Here is a 21154-nt window from a genome sequence, read left to right on the forward strand (position 1 = left end):
AGTCAGAATGGACATTGTACAAGTTCCATTGTTAATAGTGTAATCTGATGGGCCCTGACTGCCTGTCCTCTCTTTGAAGATTTGTTTTTTTTCCCCTTGCAGGTAATCTCTTATGGAAACTTTATTAATGAGTTGGTTTATTAATCTCTCAGTTACTGCCTTTTGTGTATATTGTATTGTCTGTTTCTAGGTTGTACATGACCTGGAGTCACTTGAGCTGTGGGGAGGCTGCAAATTTTATTTACAAATAAATAACTTTTTTTTTACTGTACCATTATCCCTTGTCTTACTCTGTAAGCTTGGATAGAGAATAAGATAGGAAAGTAATAGTATGCATTCCTTCTCCAGCCCAAAATATCACACATAATACAATTTTTTTGCATACAATCCAGCTGTGTCCATGTTTTGGAAAAAAAATCATGTGTAGAAAGACCCATGCTTAAACGATATTCATTTCACAAAGTAGGAAGAGAATCTATTTAATTCACTTTTCATCTTCTGCAAGTGAGTGCAGGGATTGAATAAAGAACATGTGTTAACTGGGTCTGTTGGAGTTGGGCAACAAGTAAATGTAGATAAATAACTTTTATCCCTTGAAAAAATGCAGGAAGATATTCTCACATTAGAATTGAATTCTATAGTGGAAGGTTGTTCATGCAAATTCATTGGTTGAAGTGTGAGTAGAAACTACAGGTAGTCCTCAACTTAGAACATTTCGCTTAGTGACTGCTCAAAGTTACAACATCATTGAAAAAACTAACTTATAACCAATTTTCACATTTATGACTTGCAGCATCCCCATGGTCACCTGATTTACATTCAGATGCTTGATAACTGACTCCCATTTATGACAACTGCAGTCTCATGGGGTCATGTAATCACCTTTTGTGACCTTCTGACAAGCAAAGTCAATGGGAAAACCAGATTCACTTAGCAACCGGGTTACAAATTTAATAACTGCAGTGATTCACTTAACAAATGTGGCAAGAAAAGTTGTAAAATGGGGCAAAACTCACAACAAATTTCTCACTTAGTAATGTAAGTTTGGGGCTGAATTGTGGACATACGTTGAAGACTACCTCTACATCTACTTACCGTACTTGCTAGCGAAACAGGTTTGAACCACAGCCGCTTTTAAACTTTAGAAAGCATTTTTTAAAAAAAACAAAAAACAAAATAATTGAATTCTAAAGCATTTCATTACTCTGCATGAAGTATTATTTTCTTAGATGGCAGTTTCTCGTATTTGTTGTATGATAATATTCAAGTCTCAGTTACTTCACGCTTTTAAAACATGTGACTTAATGTCCCTGAATAAAAGTTTTTTTCCCTTTTCACAAATGTTTACAGGTAGTCCTCAACTTACAAGCGTTCTTGTAGTGACCACTCAAAGTTACAGCACTGGAAAAAGTAACTTACGATTTTTCATACTTGTGACCATTGCGGCATCGCCATTGTCACATAATTCAGACGCTTGGCAACTGGCATATATTTACGATGGTTGCAGCATCCAGAGGTCATGTGATCCCCTTTGGTGACCTTCTGACAGGCTGTCAGTGGGAAAGCCAGATTCACTTAACAACCGTGTTACAAACTTAACAACTACTGTGGTTCACTTAACAACTGTGGCAAGAAAGGATGTAAAATTTGGCAAAACTCACTTAACAACTGTCTTGCTTAGTATTAGAAATTTGGGCTCAGCTGCAGTCATAAGTCCAGGATGTATATTCTTATACGGACTAGAGAAAAGGCTATGGGTACAGTATATCCAAGATATTGCCCTAATTCACATATTATAGATCACACATTGGTTTGTTTTATTTTGATTTAGCGTGTTGTGAGAACCAGGGAATCATGGTTTATTCAAACTGGTTAAACCAGGGTATAGGAGCAAACCCAGTTACAAAGTTGAGATGCAAATGAGTTAGGAATTATTTTAGAGTAGCTACACCCTTATTTATTATCTGTCTTACTGGGACTTGTATAAATGCTCTAGCCTGAAAGCTAATACACACCTACAAACACAAACACCTGCTGTGCTTGCCCTCATGATGCAAACAGTACTAATTCAGCATTTGGGATATTCCAAGTTTAAATCTAAGCAACCCAACAAGTTTACAGGGGTTCTGACATTTTACTGCTTTCTTTCTTACATATATTCATAGCTAAGTGAAGAAAACTGTAAAAGCATTTGTCTGTTAGAGAAATTAAACTCTGGAACAAGCCTTAATGCTTCAAGTGAAATTTATTCAAATGGAAATGTACAATTTGTAAATTACCAATGTAAGAATTTTATTTAGAATCCAAATCCAAATATTATATTAATCCCTACCCCTCAGTTTTAGAACGAGCTTTACTAAGCAGCTCATAATAAAGAATAATATAAAATTGTAAGAGAAATAATGCCAGATAAAATTAAATCTTTTTCTTCCAGTAATAGAAGTCAGTAAAAAGCTTAATAAATCTAACCTCACTCAAGTTGGTTTACCATTCCAGTTTTATCTTTCAGAGATTACCGATGGGAGTAAGATGGTGGAGAATGATGTTGCAATGACTTGTACATGCTAGCAGAAAACCACAGAAAGACTCCGTTGTTCTTTGGGCCCAGTCCAACAACAATCCTCTGAGCAATTATATCTGCTTAACTCTGGAACCTGCCTGCCAATGTCTCTTTTTTCTTTTCTTTCTGGCAGTTGCAGACATTGATGCTTCCCATGGGTGTTCCTTTACTATGGTGATGTGTTCTGAGTCAGTTCTTTGTAGCTACCACTGGAGAGAACATGTGTGTTCTTTTCACAGTTGAGAAATCAGCAATTTGAATCTAACATGACAGAGACATTTTGGTGTGTAAATCATAATACGATAAAGGATGTTGCAATCTGGCAGCCAAGGATCATAAGATGAAAAGACATTTCCTTTTAAAAGGTCAACTGAAATAGCCCTTACTTCAGATAGAATATTACAGAGACAGATTAGTTAGCAAGTGTCTAAATAAGCACATTCTTCAAAAATACAAAAGTGAGACTAACTTGACAAGTATTGCTGTTTGCAACTGGAATCTTGTTATCAGTGTACAAATTCTAAAGACAATTTAGCTCATAAAATGCATATTCTGTTATGGTAAATAAAGCAGTGCTCACTTTTGCAAAAGCAGAACCTTACATACCGGTAATAAAGAAATAAAAATTCAGTGGTAAGTGTGATCAGGTAGAAATTATACATTAGGATCTCTTAAAAAGCCTATGCTCCAAAAGGCTCTTGAAGAAATGCAGGCCTAGTCTATGGAAAGATAATAAAGTGCTATTGGCTTGTAACAGGTCGGGTTGAATTTTTAAAATGATCTTGTTAATTAGAAATACCATCACTCAAAACAAAATGGAAAAGTTGTTGGGAGAACACTGACTAGAATAGAAACAATGTCAATCTCATGATTTGAACCAATCATCATTAGCTCAAGCTGTATTTCCAAGATAAAAAAAATGCATTATGATTTACAATGAAATTTAAGAAGAGACTAGACAGTCACTTGTCGGAGGTTCTCCTGCTTGAGAACCTTCCAGCTGTACTCTGAGTTTTAAAAATTAAGCTATTATACTCTAAACTTCCAAAAATATTTTTACGTTTTTGTATCTTGAACTATAAGGAAAATGTTTCACATAATCAACAACTAAGTAGCTTATGGTGTATAGGATACCCCTAGGTCAGAGGTAGGCAACCTCGGCTCTTTTATGACTCATGGACTTCAATTCCCAGAATTCCTGAGCCAGCTCCCAGGAATTCTGGGAGTTGAAGTCCATGAGTCATAAAAGAGCCGAGGTTGCCTACCCCTGCCCTAAGTAGTGCAATATTTGTAATGATTCATGTGCAATATTCCTCAGCTCATCATAATGTAGTCCTTTATTCTGAAAACTCCTAGAAATACCATCCTGTGCTATGTTTTTATAAAGAGTGCAGAGTTATGACTGTAATCAAGGTGGGATATTGTTCTGTTATGGAGAAAGAGGAAAATTTTGAGGCAGTAGGATATGCTGATCTCCACATTCCACCTTGCTATTCTGTTCCAATGCTTTACTATCTGATGCCATTTCCTAAACAACCTGAGGAGCATCTGGACTCCCATTCAAGAACTGGCACATATTCCTTGGAGCAAGAGCAAAGCCCAGAATCGGTTTGATGTTTTTGGAAAAACGAATGGATTGGCTCCACTTATAACAGACTTTTGGAAGCTAGTTAAAACCAAATTATTTTAGAAGCTTAGGGTACATTGTGATATCATCAGGGTTGCATTATATGATTTTAACTGCAATTTAAGTTTTAACTTGTGACTGTTGAATAATTGTTGTGAGTCATGAGTAAGCCAAAAATAATAAGCTGTGGTGTATAATTTTAATAAAGTTTACTGTTTTTCTGTGTTGTCCACCCAATTGTGATTGGATCAAAGAGCTTCATGGTTGGATAGATATGTAGCAGCACTAAAAAGGCAAATGTCACCACTGATTGTATTAGAATTTATCTCCCATTTGGATATATACCAAGATCAAGACAAATGAAGGGGCTACAACAGACATTTTTTCTTTGATATAGCTATACTGCATACATCAGTGTTGTTGATTATGGATAGAAATAATGAGAATAGTTTTGAAATCATATTGGTTGTTTATATATAATCTTAATCAAGTTACACATTCTTGTATTGTTCAAAAGACTTTTTTTAGGAAGTCCAAAGGAAGATCAATGAAAGTAATATCTTTCTTCTTCCAATGCAAATGTCCTATGAGTAGAACCCCATACACTGGACATTGGAATTCATGCTACAATCACATATGGAGTAAATGATGCACATACTTTTAGTGTTTTTACTTTTATTTCAAATAAAATTGAGTTGAGATTTAAATTACTTCACAGTCAATTCATGTATTAGCTTTTTTAAAAGAACAAAAGTACAATCAGAAAATTTTTATGGAAACTTTTTTGGCTGTCTTTAAAGAGACCTTTGAGTCTCTTTAATATATCAATGTCAGTCGTTCAATATGTCCTTTTCTATTACTATTTTCCCCTTTTCAATGCCTGCAGTACAGTGCATTTGTAAAGTATTCCCGCCCTTTCACAGTTAATCAGCAAAATTAGTTACACATCCATGTTTTCTTCCCTAACATAAGGCTGCTCAAAATGCATCTTAAGAGCCAATGCTTTTCCAAGCACCTTTGAACAAAGGTTACTCTCCTCTGTAATTTCAAGTTATCTCATAGAAAATACTTGGTTACTTAAAGCAGTTTCACAGGCATCTTTTGAGATTTGGAACACTATTTTTCTCAAAGCAAAGTAGTAGACACAATTATAAGAAAAAGTTTCCTTGTATTAGGGATAAACAATGTAGATGCTGTAGCCTGAGCAACAGATCAAGCCTTTTCTTACAGCCTTCAAAAACCCTAAACTAATTCCATCTGCCAATCTTCTTCAATGCAGATATTCCTAGGGGAAAGGGTGAGTCTTAACTACACATAGAAAGCAATCAGTGGGCAATATTCTGCCTACAGCTACTCTTATACCAAATGTCTTCTTTTAATCAAAAATATCGTGTATTTATTATTGAGTTGATCTAGAAGTTGACACTATAATAGTAGTTTGCCAATCCAGCATCAAGAATTGATGCTTTTAATTTCCTAACTTCAGTGCTTTTGTAATCACTGTATCAGCTGCTTTGTATCACTGTAACAGCTGCTTTAGAATCCACCCTAAGCACTAATTTGGTTGTATGCAATGTTAAAATATTTGTAAGGCAGTCCAAGAGTATCATACGACACAAATGCTTTCACACATTTGTAAATGAATAATGTCAAAAAATATGGAAATCATTCAAGGTCCCAATTCAGAAGAATTCATATGGAATGTGAAAATGTGGCAAAACCAACAAAGTACACTCCAATGCAGTGCAAACCCATTTACTCAGTGAGAAGTTTGAATAAGGTCTAGCCTTGGGTAGTAGGATATAGCACTGCAGCTATCACTAGTAAGTTTTTTTTCATATTTTATAAATGCTTTTTAGCCTTTTCAAAAAAAATACTCAAAGGCAACACTTTTGGTCATTAGCTAAATTCAGTGGCGTAGCGTGGGGGGTGCAGGGGGGGCCGGCCGCACTGGGCGCAACATCTGGGGGGGGCGCGCTTGCACTCGCAGCTCTCTGCCCCTGCCTGGCTCACTCACTCTCTCTCACTGCAGTGCTGGCTGTGCGAATCCGATCCAAGCCGCCGGGTCGCCGCCCACTGTGGAGGGGGGGGCGCAAATTACTTGCCTTGCCCCGGGTGCTGACAATCCACGCTACGCCACTGGCTAAATTCTCAAACCTTTATAGTTAAAGTGTAAACTGTATTTCCATGAATTAGGAAAGCAGCCATAGTTCATCCATAGCCATGACTGCTGAAGAACTGACTGGGAATGTTTGACAAGTGATACTGCCTTAATAAAGACAAAATGTAGCTCAGAGACCACAGAACAAAGAAATCTATGTGAATTTTTTTAAGGTGAGATCAAGAATTCTTCAATTGTAGTCTGCAGCCTGCTGCTAGTCCTGGAGTCTTTTGGCTTAAAGGCAATGGTAGCCAAGAATATCTATAACCAAGGATGGTTTCTGAGGATTCAAGATGGAGTCTGTTTATCAAGCCAGATTACAAGTCTCTGACTGACTATAACATCATTATTTGTCTCTAAATGTTTGCCAGCTACATGAGGTTTTGACAGGTGCTTTGTTTCTGGTCATGACTGATTATTACAATGTCATGTTAATTTGGATAACAAGTCTGGTATTAAAATAGGCAGCTGATGCTTTGATTAGTTGACATAAAACTATTACACACTTGCCACTCCAGCAATTTTCAGTGCACAAACAAGCACCAGTAAACTGGTCAATCTTTTATGAAGGTCAAATTATCTGCTTGTTCACTTTGGCTACAATCTTTAAAGCAGAGAAAGGAACAGTTAATTAAGTGCAATAACAAACCAGTCAGTTATATAAAATAACATAAAACATCAAGTTACACAATGAGGTATAAGTCCTAAGTCAGAACAGAAAAAGATGCTTTGGAAATTGTGGAAGTGACAAAGTTACATCTCAAAACTCAGTTCTAACATGGAATAAAAAAATGCTAAATAAATGCAGAGTTCTGAAAGCAAATATCTATTAACAAATCTAATCAACCTTGGCATAGACTGCTTTTTCTCTGCAAACAAGGCCACAGATTTCACAAGACTCTTTAGATCAGTGTTTAACCTCAGCAACTTTTAAGAGATGTAGATTTCAACTCCCAGAATTCTCCCAGCCAGCATGTTGGATGTGGAATTCTGGAAATACGTCTTAAAAGTTCTTAGTTAAAGAAACACTGCTTTAGATGAGCATCTGAGTATTTCAATCAGAATTAACTTCTGCATCAAACTTGCTTCTGCACATTTTGAACCTAATACTGAAATGATTTTCATGGAAAAGCCATAGAGTATATGTATTTTACTTTCTCCTGGACAAGGGCAAATTTCTTTGTCCTTAGAACATGCCACATGTTTTTGTAAGACTTCAAATTGAATATACTCTATACCTTGTTATAATATAAAACAAACCAAGGTACAAAAACATGATATGTTCCATAAGGAATTTCTCCTCCACCCAACAAAATAAGGAAATTGACAACAGCATGATATATAGAAGTTTGCATGGGAAATGAAACTGGTGGAGTTTGGTCTTACATTTTGTTGTTGTTGTTAGCTGCAAAGTCGTGTCCGACCCATCGCGACCCTATGGACGTTCCTCCAGGCCTTCCTGTCCTCTACCATCTTCTGGAGTCCATTTAAGCTCACACCTACTGCTTCAGTGACTCCATCCAGCCACCTCATTCTGTCGTCCCCTTCTTCTATTGCACTCAATCTTTCCCAGCATTAGGCTCTTCTCCAGTGAATCCTTCCTTCTCATTAGGTGGCCAAAGTATTTGAGTTTTAGCTTCAGGATCTGGCCTTCTAAAGAGCAGTCAGGATTGATCTCCTCTAGGACTGACCAGTTTGATCGCCTTGCAGTCCAAGGGACTCGCAGGAGTCTTCTTCAGCACCAGAGTTCAAAGGCCTCAATTCTTTGGCGCTCAGCCTTTTTTATGGTCCAACTTTCACTGCCATACATTGCAACTGGGAAGACCATAGCCTTGACTATACACACTTTTGTTGACAGGGTGATGTCTCTGCTTTTTAGTGTGCTGTCTAGATTTGCCAAGGCTTTCCTCCCAAGTAGCAAGTGTCTTTTAATTTCTTGGCTACAGTCCCCATCTGCAGTGATCTTGGAGCCCAGGAAAATAAAATCTGTCACTACCTCCATTTCTTCCCCATCTATTTGCCAGGTCTTACATTACCAGAGTAAAATATTAACAGTGCCAGTAAATATGTACTTTTAAAATATGAATTATTACATTAGGGATTCATATGTCTTATAAAAATATTTTATACTTCTTCAGTTTAAGTCTAACTTCGGGGAATTCCACTAAACTATAGGTTATTCTTGAAGATATGTAAGGAAATCCACTCATTTAGAAGCTAGCAGCATATTCTCAGCACCTGGTCATATAAACATTACACTACTACTTCTGCAAAATTTTGATTTTATAATCTTAGCATCATCACATTTGTTTGTAATCTTAATGAAACTACAGTACTTAAGATAGGTTCTAAATGTTTTTGGTTACAAATGTGAAAAAACAGGGAAAACCCATTATTTTGGACTGAAATATTCCTTTTTCTTCCACACTATTTTGTAAAATTTTTAAAAAGCAATCTAACTGTAATGGAATATCCATCTTTATGGGGAGGGATCAAATTCCTGCAAGTTGTCTCTGATCTCATCATACAGAAACGTCCAACATGGCAGAGTGTATTAAACCTCACTGTAATAATATACAGTAGCTATAGTTATTATGAAATGATGGTTTCAAAAATATCTGCCAAAAATCAAAGTACATGTAGAAAACAGTTGTATTGCATTCTGGAAAATTGTTTGGTCTACTACAACAAGTGGAAACCCACTGGTTACATAATTCCATCTCATATTTACTGATGTTAGCTATGTTACATACATCTCTGATACAATTCAGCTTATTAGCCTATAGAATCTCTTCATATATGTGGTCCCTGTTTCTAATTTTCCCCCCAATATAATTTTCTTTCCATGCTGTACACTGGACATATGATCCCCAGGATTGGCAGAGAATGTACTTTCTCTGCAACCCTTGGGGGGGGGGGGCGGCACAGGGGGGGGATACATTGGTATGTATTTTTTAAGTTCTGTAATTGAAGCAAATTCTTCTTTTTTGTTTTGTGCTTAACAGTGTTTAATTGTTCTTTCTGACAGTAATGTTATTCCTGTCCAAAAAATATTTAAGAACTAGAAGGAGAACATCCCAGTCTCTGGACACGATGCAGATGGGTGTTCTGTCCTATTCCAAGAAAGGACAGCACAGTATCCTTTACCCTGTCAACTAGTAAACAAACATTAATAAAGTATTTGAACATGAAATAAAAGGTTTGCACTTCAAGTGAATATTTTCCATTATTTGTTATGAAGGATAACAACTAATTTTCTGAACAGTAACCTAATTTAGTTTGCATTCTTACTTTTATATTATTAAACCACACCTACATTTGCATTTTATAAGCCACATGGAACAGCATCTGTATATTTTACCATGTCACTCCCTCAACTTTTCAAATATTTATGTCATATGCCACATATATTCTTATACATAACACCAACAAACATCTTAAATAAATAGCAGACATAGGAATTAATATATTATTCAGCAAAGATAATCAATTTGCCCAAAAGGCCATGATCTATTGGTTCATTTCACATCAGATACAACTCAGGCAATATATTAACAACCTTTCATGATATTTCTTTAAGTTGAAACAATCCCTTAATAAACTCAAGAGCTATGGTACTAGGAGAAGGGAAAAATTAAAGAATTTCCTATTTTTTTTCTTAAGTCACTGGCATTCCAAACTACTCTTTGCTCTCTATGAGCAAAATATAGTATAAGCACCCAGCAGATGTTCCAAATGACATGAATGAGGCACTTAGGAGCCCCTGAATGGACTAATTTGATAAAAAATAAAAACAAGTGATAGGGATGCTATAAATAATTATACAATGTTTTATAATGCTATCTTGATTTTCACAAAAATTGTTTAAAAATTTTATGTACTGGAGGTTTCGGGATGGGTATGACTCGAAAGAGAGTATGGAAAAAATACAAATGAATTTGCCAGCATCTATTCTACAAACAGGTAAACACAGGTGTGTTAATTAGGATCATCTTATTTTGTGATAAGGGAGAGAGCTGAATTACATTTCTTTAACTATCTGGTATTACCAGCTATAATCTTTGAGAAAGAAGTGCTGAAATAGTAGTTTGTGATTTGTTCTTGAAGCCTAGTAACAACCACAGTGAGAAATTTTTTATACTGGAATTTTCTTCACTGCTGATTGTAGAATGGAGCATTTAAGATTCCTTAGTCAAGAGAAATTGCTTGCATCTCTTCTATTTCTCTGCTGCCTTCTGCATCCTGAAGAATGGGACAGAAAACATTTATGAATCAATGCGAGGAAGTAATTTTATAAATCATACAGTCCCAAAGATTAGACTTCTTTCTCCAGCTTCCTACTTACGTACCAGGTAGAGTAGGGTTTCCCAATCTATGAATTGTGTCTCTCTTGGGATGGTGCAGACAGAGTTCAGAGATGGGGTGAAGGACTTTTGATTGTTGCTGAACAAAGTGTCATTGTTCATTTAGGTTCATGTTGGTGTTTGGAGTTTTAGAGAAGGTGTGTACATCAAGATTACACTAAAGGGAGCTGTCATGGCAGATGGTTTAGGAACTTCTGATGTAGAAGAATCCTGAATAGCTGAATTCTACTTCTTCCTTACGTTATGCAAGAGAGGAAAAGCCTTCCTGCTGTTGACTGAGCACATATCTAAACTTTAGATCTGGCAAATTGATTTATTATAACAAATCTTCAAAAATGTATCACATCCGATACTAGGAAATTCCAATAACAAATTTTATTTGGTACCTACCAAATTCAGATTTTTTTCGTGTCCATGATAACAATTTCAGAAATGAACAGCAATTTTCTTATCAGATGTTCACTCTCTTTTTTCAAATTGCAGGGAATCCTTGCTTAATGACCGGTTGCTTAACAACTGCTCCAAGTTACAACAGCCTCAGAAAGGCTGCTTCACAGCCTGTGTAAAGCACTTCTGGCTATCGCAAAATGTCACACTAACACATCCGTGATTGCGATTTGGGTGCTTGACAGCTTGTTCACCCTCTTGCTAAATTCCCTACAATTGCCATTTGCAATGTTCTCTGCCAGCCTCCCCAGAAAGTCAATGGGGAAGCCGGCAGGGAAGATTGTAAGCTGCTTCCACCTGCCAAGAGGACTCTCTCTCATCAGGGGTTAGTTGAAAGAGCTTCCTGATGATCTGCAGCAGAAATACAAAGAGGCACAGAGCTTAAAATCTTTCTCTCCCTGCCTCTACCGAGCTATCCACAGATGCAGCGAGGGAAGGACCCACAAGCATTACCAAGCCCCTTCAGGGGAAGCTGATCTAGATGGGAAAACAGGAATATCTACAGTAGTGTGAACATACAGTAGTCTAAGAGCCAGATTTTGGAAATATTGGAGAAGTGACAGGCTTGTCATAAGAGAAAGAGTAAAATGTCATAAGCAGTCCAAGGTAAGGCAGGGTGTGTGTGTGGGTGGAGGACAGACTAGAACTGAAAAAGGCAATTTATAATTCATGGAAGGCCATCCCAGGGACGATAATATTTTGTAGGGCCCCCTCTCTCCCCAGCTATGAAGAAAGACTGTCCACGAGCAGATACATTTTAAAGTGGAAAAGGTCCAGTGCCGATATTCAGGAGAAATAAGAAATTCTTTTCCTGAGAAATGTTTCAATATTCCCCTTTTTCCAGAAGAAAAACTTTCTTAGAGCTGGAACTGGCAGGTTTTGTTTTTTTTCCCCAGAGGGAGTGTTGGAAAGAGAAAACTACAATTAAAAAGAAAACATTTAGCCAAGTGGCGAATAGGGGAAGGGGCCTCCACTGACATGAAGTAATCAGAGCAAAGGGCACAGCACTTTTTCTATCATTTCCTTTCCTTTCTTTTCCTTACCACCTCTCATCCCAGTGGATTGCTCTGTAAACCCTTAACTGTTTTCAAAATCGGATTAAAAAAAACACTACCTCTTTTGTGATAATGGGCAACTCTGAAGCCAGAGTCAACCAATGAGCAGCTTTAGAATTATCCCCCAGTTCCTTGTAGCACTGTAAAAGGAGGAAAAGCGAAAATCAAAACAATGAGATATTTTCCTTTTTGCAACTAATAAGAACCGTGTTTACTTATTTCAAATATTAACACTGTACAAGTGGAAGAATCATAGCCTTTCTTGAACTTTGCTTCTATTGCAGTACAGAGCAGCTAAGGCCTTTATATTATGTACGTTTACCCCAGATACAGTCCACTGAATAAAATAAAGCTGGGTTGTCCAACCTTGGCAACTTTAAAACTTGTGGATTTCCAACTCCCAGAATTCCCTAGCCAGTTGGATACCCCTGAAATAAAGCATGCACAGGGTAGGTAGGGTATTGACTTTCGCAACAAGCACAAGGTTGTCACAAAGAAGTTTATTTTTCAATCCTTTTTAGGGCCAGTTTTTCTTTATGAAACATATCACTTCTCGATCCATGTACTTTATTGCAGAGATTCTCAAATAATGGATCACGATCACTGGGAAGATGCATACAAAGTGGGATGGCAGGGTGGGGGTGATTGGCCATCTTTTCTCTGTGTTGGGTGCACTGCAATGGCACAGATAATACCAAAGCTCCTTTTTGATGGCCTTTGCAGCAACAGCTCCTGCAGCAGCCCTTAGCTCCTCCTGCATGCTGTCCAAGGCCGTATAGCTGGGACTGAGGTACGTTTGCCTAGTCTGAACTTTCCCTTCTTTTAAGGAGTCCTCTTCCTTGGGCAGGCATGAGGCTAGGTTTAGCCTGAAGGGCCCATTTTAGGCAGCAAGTGTGCTGATCCCCCATCAGGAGGCAATGTTCTCATACATTCCCAGTTGGGTCACAGCCACACCATACTCCCACTCTGCCCGGTAAATCAACAGCTGTCTTGTCCAGACAGAGCATAAACCATGTTTGGCATTCTCCTTTATTCATAGGCCAGGAGTAGGCAACCTTGGCTCTTTTATGACTCGTGGACTTCATCTCCCAGAATTCCTGAGCCAACTAGGCTTTTAGGGATCCCAACACTAAAAAGACTGAAAACCCCCATTGCATTCTCACACATTTATTATACATTTTTAAAGAACAGTGGCATTTTGAATTTCAGCTGAAGAAACAGAAGTTTTAAGGAGAGAATGATGCTTCAGCAGTGACAGAACGTGTCTGAATTGTAGCTTACAAGTTACATGTAGAAAAAAAAATATCAAAAGCATCTTTCAGATTTATATGAGTCATACTTGAATTACAAAATCAGCCTTATGCCTCGAAATGTTAATATTTGGATTTATTCTTTAGAAGCTTATACCTGAGAATTTCAGAAATGTGTAAGTTCTACCGTGAAGTTTTCGGCACTGAAGAGGTTAGACTGTTCAAGAAACAGGTCATTCAGGGTAAGTAATATCTTCCTGCAATTTTGTAAATATCTGACTATTTATAAAGTGCTTTAACATGCAATTCACATGCACCAACAGTCTACCACAACTCAAACCATATCTCTGCAGTTACCCTATTTCTAGGCATAGATATTTATGAGATCTTTACAGGCCCCATTGTTGAGACCACATTTACTATTTGCTTGTAGTATACCATCAATGGCTACAGAAGAATTGTATTAATAAATTGCTAAAAGATTATATTTGTTTTAATTCACCTCAAGGCTATAAAATACAAACTATATACGCATTCTTAAACAGGTACATTCTACTGTACAGCCTGGAATATAACTGTAGGCATGTTCACTCTCACCCCAACCCATTTCAGATTTGGGAAAACAGGAGGTGGGAACATTAAACATTAAGCACAACTAATAATTGTGTCAAATAAAGGCAGGATATAACAACAACAGCAGCCCCATTGTGCTCAGTGGACCTTATCCCTAATGAACTGCACATAACAATAGTGTTAATTAAATCCCACTTTAGATATCAGGTGTAACATATACACTCCTGCTAATTGGATGAAACATGTAGCAAGTTGTCTCCATTTACTGAAGTCAGTTAAAAGCCAATTTTCTCCTTTGAATGAAAGACCGACATGGTAACTGTAATGTACATAGACTGAAACGTTTGGAAAAAATGAAGTGTTGTAACAAACAGAAAAATTGCTGTAATCCTAATTCAAATTAAAGATGACGCTAATTAGAACATAAGGTGCTCAAAATATGACACTGCAAAGAACTGAAGTACAAAAGGTTTTATATGTTGATTTCTTTTCAATACTAAAAATAGATTAAGAATATTTTTAAAATTAAAAATATACAATTTTTTTGTTTTATTATAAAACAGTTATTGCAGAAAATGTTGAAATTTGTACTGATTGGGATTTGAGGACAGAATGATTTTACAAGGAGCTGTTATTACTACAGGATGGAAGATATCCTCTCATATTCTCCTGGATGATTCCCTCCTTGGTTTATCATAAGTTATTTGGCTTTCATTTGGGTAAACTCATGCAAGAATTTTAACACTTAAAAAATAATGGTTCCATTTATATGACCAAGAATATTTCTCAAATCCTCTGTGCACATCAATAATTTATGACAAAAATACAAGCACCTTCTTAAATACATTTAATTCAATTTCAACAAATATGAAACAGTTTAAAAAAGTAAATCGGATTTCTGTTGCTTGTGCATTCATTTTAATACGTCTCAACACTAAGATTACCGCAAGTTTTGAATTACTCTTCTACATACCAATTGTAGTCATCTTTTCCTTCTGAATACTTTAGGGGTTAGTTCCCTGAATATTTAGCTACTTGTGGAGATAATCCTCACTTAACAACTGGGACTGGCAACTCCATCATTAAGCAACACAATTATTAAGTGAGACATCATGTGACTATGACAGATTTATGTCTTCACTTCTGCTTAAGCAGAAGCCAATTGTAAAGCACACAAATGGTGATCATGTGACTCTGGGATGCTGCAACAGTCATAAAACCGCACCAGTTGCAAAAGGCCCAAACCTTGATCATGTAATTGCAGGGATGCTGCAACAGTTATAAGTCCAAGGATCAGCCATAAAGATATTTTTTCAGTGCCCAGCGGTAACTCTGAATGATTGCTAAACAGAGAAGTCATTAAGTGAAGATTACCTGTATTAAGTATTTAAGCAATTTGAATTCGATACTTATTTTCCATGCCATAGAAATAAAATCTATACACCATTGGGACAAAGTTTGCATGAAATATGTTTCAAATTTAATTTTTAACAGGTCAGTTTAAACAGGTATTCAGTACTATGATTTGAAAATACGTGATATTACACGTCAGAAATAATGTGAATAATGAACCAATGGCTTGGTGATAATCCTAGTGAGATAAGTTTGTTAAATATAAGGCTGTTTGATGCTTTTAAAATGGATGCACATCAATACGTTATAGACACGCACATCACCTACCTTGGCAATATATATTCTTCCCATTTTTGAAAAACCAGAGTTTAGGTCTTCAGCCTATAAGACAGGCAAAAAGAAAATAAAGAGAGTCAAAATCATCAGTATAAATATGTTAGGCTTTCAAATACTTTCAATATACATCTCTTATGATTTAATTTCTTTTCCTATATATAAAATACAAAGCTTGAATAATATAGGACCATTTCAGGAGTGGAAATCATGTAGGTCTGTTGTAGTAGAAAAGAAAGATCTTGTAAATTTTCATGTGTGTCATACAAATTTTGAAGTGCCACCAAACTCTATCTGGCAAAACCATATCTTTATAGAGACACAAATGAGCAACAAACCAGCTGATGTGCCCAGAAATATTGTTTGCTATGGACTTCCAGGAGAGGAATGTAGAACTAGCACATCTGCAAGTGAGTGGAGAAAACCACCATGGTAAAAGACCGAAAAAATGGCAAGCAGACCAGTCCTATGGAACCTCTACAGATAAGAAGAGGATGGGAGATTACCCACATATGCACCAGATGGCTGCTCCTCATGAGGAGACCGCAGGAGTTTGAGTGCTGGGAGATGAAGAGATTAGCCATCATGTTCACAATTATAGCAGAGCCTTTTAAAGGGGGCTCTAGATTTGCAGACCTGTCTTCCTAAATACTTTCAGAAATTACCGATTTAATTATCTTAAGGCTAATAAGGATGTTCAAAACGAGTTTGAAAAGCCACCTGGTGAATTTGCCTGCATTCTTGAATAAAAGAAAAAATAACCGTAAGCTTAATAATTTTAAAGACTTAGAAATAAATGGCAAAAAAAATTAAGATTTTTGATCTAATATTGTTATAAACAAACTAGGGAATAGACAAATCTGGAATATTTGGATTTTCACCATAAGATTTTAGAATTAATTATATAAATAAATAGCCTTTCAAGTGAACTAAATTGTTTCGTCTATTCCAAATCATCTCAGAAATTTCTCCCTAGAGGGGACTTACAAGATTTCAAGCAGAAAAGGAAGGGCGAAAAAACAAGCTTGCTTTTTATTTTTGGTTGATACTGGAATTTACAAAACAACACAAAACATTATGACATCTGAAATAATCCAGGATTTGGTTTGTTTGACCAGGATCAAAATAAGTTTTTATAAATCTCTAGTAACACTCTATAGATATTTTGCTGACACCAGGAGTGAAAAGTTGATGATTTATGGATATGCATACGAATAAGAAATACGTTATGCAAAGAAAAGATATTTGTCTGCAACCTTTCAGGGCTCGAAGTGTTATTTGTTTATACGTTGTGAAGAAGACTGGAAGTCATACTTTTAAAATATTTTCTTACTTTCTCCTTTTTCTTTCCTTGCATGTTATTTTTTTTTCTAAATTTAGTCAGCAATTTGCTTTTTCTTTGCAATTTTTTTGGTATGTTTTGTTTTTACTATTGTAATCAATAAATAAAAGAAATATGCTGTGTATTGCTTGCCAAATTTTACTATGTATTACTTGCACGGTACATTAATTTAAATGTGTACACCAATGGGCTAACACTGCCAAATCCTACAATTTTAAGGTCCCCTGTGGCCTGTTTATAATGTGTAACTTCAATAATCAAACAAAACATGTTATGGGGGGGGGAAAAGAAACAAATGAAACGAGACCTAGGATAAAGAACAGACTTGAAGAAATGAGCTTAGGAAAGCAGAGGAATGCACAAAGATTAGCCAGAAAAACATTTCAAGCAATAGACAACAGAAAAAAAAAGAAACTCAGATAAGAAGAAAAGCAATAACCATTACAGATGTCCTTGGAGTCCACATACTGGCAGAAAAATATCTAAGAATCCAGAGATCTTTGAAAGTAAATAAGGAGTGATACAGCAACCAATACAGCAAATTATAGTCAATGTCATTAAAAAAGAAAGAAGGTCTAGATAAAATATAAACATGAATCCATTCATCCACTCATAAAATATAAAAATGAATCCATTCAATCCACAGATTAACTAATTTACAATATCCTCTACATTATTTACAACCCCTACAATTTAAAAGCTTTGACTGAATTAATGTGAGTACCTTGAAAATAAAAAATAAAGTATAGAACAAATATTAGAAGAGTTGACCTTTTTAAGCCTTTCATTAGGCCTTACTGGATAATAGAACAAAATATTTCAACTGGTCCATACCTCACAATGTGAAATTATGCACATCTGAATCAAGTTATTTATGCACAGTGTGTCATGCCTTATCTTATCTTTGTTCACATATGCCTGGCACTCACATATAATGAGTCAATGATTGTCATTGGCATATAATGACAATGTCCAACTTTACTACCTTTTACTTAAGACTTCTGCAAGACTATTGTAACTAATCGGTTTGAGTTCTGTTCAGTCTAAATACCTTTAAGAAGTTTTGCAGTGCGTCTTGGACAGTGGCTAAGGGAGGCTCTTCATATAAAGCAGAAGCAGTTTTCCTTTCCAGCCATCCCAAATGAGCAACCTACAGAAAAACAAGTAAATTTCATAAAACGTGGCAAGCAACGTGGATCACTTTTATGCAGCCAGAGGTTCCACATGAAATCAAGGAACATGATTTGCATATATTTTTTCACCCTAAAAAAATTCTAAAGGTGACGGCAAATTTGTTTGGAGGTATGCTAGCACATTTAACAAAGTGTTCAAAGTATTTCTTTCAGTCGTGTCTTTGTTTAAATGCACAGAGGTAGATACCTATGTCTCAACACTCAACAAGAACTGCCACATGCATAAGAATGGATTGGGCCATTACTTCCTCCTGCTAACAATCCTTTGTTCAAGAGATTAAATATCAAGACTACCCTTCCTTCTCTAACATATTATGTAGCAAATATGTAGGGAATATATGCTCCTTTTAACCAAAGTTAAAGTCATACTGTAATTTTGCTTTTTATGCGCATGTCCAAAACTGTAAATGACAGTAGGGATTTTCATTTTTTATTCCTTTGAACAACATAAAGAAGATGGTATGCTTTTATGTAATAGCTGCCATATTTATTTGCAATAAAAGGGCAGAAGAAATTGCATGTAAAAGGTTTTACAAATACACTGTATGCAAAAGCCCTGGAGTTCTCTCTAAAAGATCCATAATCATATCCATATGTTCTCAAAAGACAGGAGGTGATTGTTTTTATGGAGCAAAAGCATGAGAAAAGTAAAAACGTAAAGCCATAAAGAGTATTTTTTTTAAAAAATGTAAATGATCAAAATATTGAAGCTTGAAACTGTCTAGGATTTTTGCTTTCTCATTGCTTGAAAGACTTGCTTTCATCAAATATTGTTTTATCTTTTTGCATTTAATTAGCAAAAAAGAGAAAAATAGTAATCCAACATCAGAAACTTTGCTAATTTAGAATGCGCAAATCATCATAGGAATAAAAAGTACTACAAAACCATCCACAGTGGCAAAAAAAACAAACCTATTTTCACAAACACTTTTTTTAATTCTTAAACATTGCAAATAAGAGTTACTAAAATGTTTATCCAAAGTGGCTGCTCAAGGCCTAAATCAGTTTCAATACACACTCACAATACAAATATTTTACTATATACCACATATACAATTCATATAAAGTAAATATTGGTTGAAAACAGCAATCAAGATGAGTAGAAATAGTGTGCCATTTCATTACAAATCTATTTTACAAATAGATTCTCATCTCTTTGTAAAATTAATGTTGTATTTGGGTAATACATTTATTTGCATATAACTATATTTTACTCATAGGGACGCGATGGCTCAGTGGGTTAGGACGCTGAGCTTGTTGATCAGAAGATCGGCAGTTTGGCAGGTCGAATCCCGAGTGCCGCGTAGCAGAGTGAGCACCTGTTACTCGTCCCAGCTTCTGCCAACCTAGCAGTTCGAAAGCACGTAAAAATGCAGGTAGAAAAATAGGGACCACTACGGTGGGAAGGTAACAGCGTTCCGTGCGCCTTTGGCGTCTAGTCATGCCGGCCACATGACCACGGAGACGTCCTCGGACAAGTGCTGGCTCTTCGGCTTTGAAACGGAGATGAGCACCGGCCCCTAGAGTTGGAAACCACTAGCACACATGTGCGGGGGAACCTTTACCTTTACCTATATTTTACTCATACTTATGTAGATTTGTGCTTTGTTCCAGAATATGCATTTTGTTCTTAAACCTGTAAGTGAGCAATCTTTAAATTGTGTATCGTTACTGAATGAAGTATGTCTATGCAACTGGACTTCCTTGTTTTTCTTTGAAGACGTTTCACTTCTTCAAATCACTGAACCACTCAATGAAGCTGAGCGTTTCTCTGATAATTCTATCAATAGTTTAACTGATTACCAATTCCAGATATTTAAATACAAAACTTCCGTAAGGCAGTCAATATTTTATTTTGTGCATACGGGCAGAATTATTTAGTATGATGGCTCAGATTTTTTTTTAAAAAAAAACATAGCGATGAAAATAACCTACCTGGTAACACCATCGACCTAGGAGGTAATAAGACATGGGGTCATCTGGTTTCAGAGAAATGGCTTCATCTATATGTTTCTAAAGAAAAAGCAAAACAAAACCACACAGGCAAAACAGTTGTCCCATTTGCATTAGATTAGGAAATAACATTCAAAAGGCTGAAATTCAATACAAGCATTCAAGAATTTCATGCAGAAGTAGTTACTAAATTAAAGCAACTCTCCTAGCAAATATACTACTATAGCATTTGCTAATACTCTAGTCCAGCGTTTCCCAACCTTAGGAACTTGAAGATGCGTGGACTTCAATTCCTAGAATTCCCCAGCCAGCTATGCTGGCTGGGGAATTCTGGGAGTTGAAGTCCACGCATCTTCAAGTTCCTAAGGTTGGGAAACGCTGCTCTAGTCCACACTGAAGTTGAAATAATAATAATAATAAAAAGGCAGCACTACCTACCTTAAAGGCATGTCCAGCTTGAATGCGCTTGTGTATGCTTTCATGTTCAGAACACTGACCACACAGAATAGCATACCTAGAAATTACAACAAGCCTCATCATTAGTACAGTTATGGTTTTGTATTTATCTTTCTGGTATACAGGTGAAATACTTAATCTAAACCTAATATCCTCTCTACAGAAATAGAGACATCCTATCATTTTTGATAGATGGACACCAGTCACTAAAATGTAAGTTACTACAATTTCCTTATTTAGTAAAAAAAAAGAATATAGCAGAAAATGGACAGAAGTAGTTACATTACATACAATCTTCAATGTTTATTTCTTTATTTAAATTTTATGCCACCCATAAAGGGGACTCTGGGTGGCTTACAGGTTATAAAACAATTAGAGCAATAATTTAAATATGAACACACTAAAACTATCCAGATTATATTTTAAAAACTATACTTAAACCAGAAGTAAGAGATGGGATGGGGATGAGGTCTTGTCAACTTGTCAA

The 21154-nt window shown here is 36.2% G+C and overlaps 1 protein-coding gene across 3 annotated transcripts in view; it reads right to left on the bottom strand.

The window, feature by feature from the left end:
* Positions 1-3845: 3845 nt before the first annotated feature.
* Positions 3846-21154, bottom strand: part of RMDN3 (regulator of microtubule dynamics 3) — a 34531-nt gene continuing 17222 nt past the window's right edge. The window contains exons 8-14 of one of the 3 annotated variants that reach the window (XR_014493061.1): positions 20650-20725; positions 20194-20271; positions 18117-18215; positions 15718-15771; positions 12274-12354; positions 10698-11510; positions 3846-10590 (exon numbers count right to left, since the gene is read on the bottom strand). Coding sequence is in view for 2 of the 3 variants with exons in the window: in XM_083367770.1 (XP_083223896.1) it covers positions 10537-10590; positions 12274-12354; positions 15718-15771; positions 18117-18215; positions 20194-20271; positions 20650-20725 (442 nt within the window). In the remaining variant the exon portion in view is untranslated. The remainder of the gene's footprint in view (positions 10591-10697; positions 11511-12273; positions 12355-15717; positions 15772-18116; positions 18216-20193; positions 20272-20649; positions 20726-21154) is intronic. The other 2 variants (XM_083367771.1, XM_083367770.1) reach the window with 2 other exon arrangements.

This window comes from Vipera ursinii (assembly GCF_947247035.1).
Source record: "Vipera ursinii genome assembly, chromosome: 1".
Lineage (NCBI taxonomy): Eukaryota > Metazoa > Chordata > Lepidosauria > Squamata > Viperidae > Vipera > Vipera ursinii.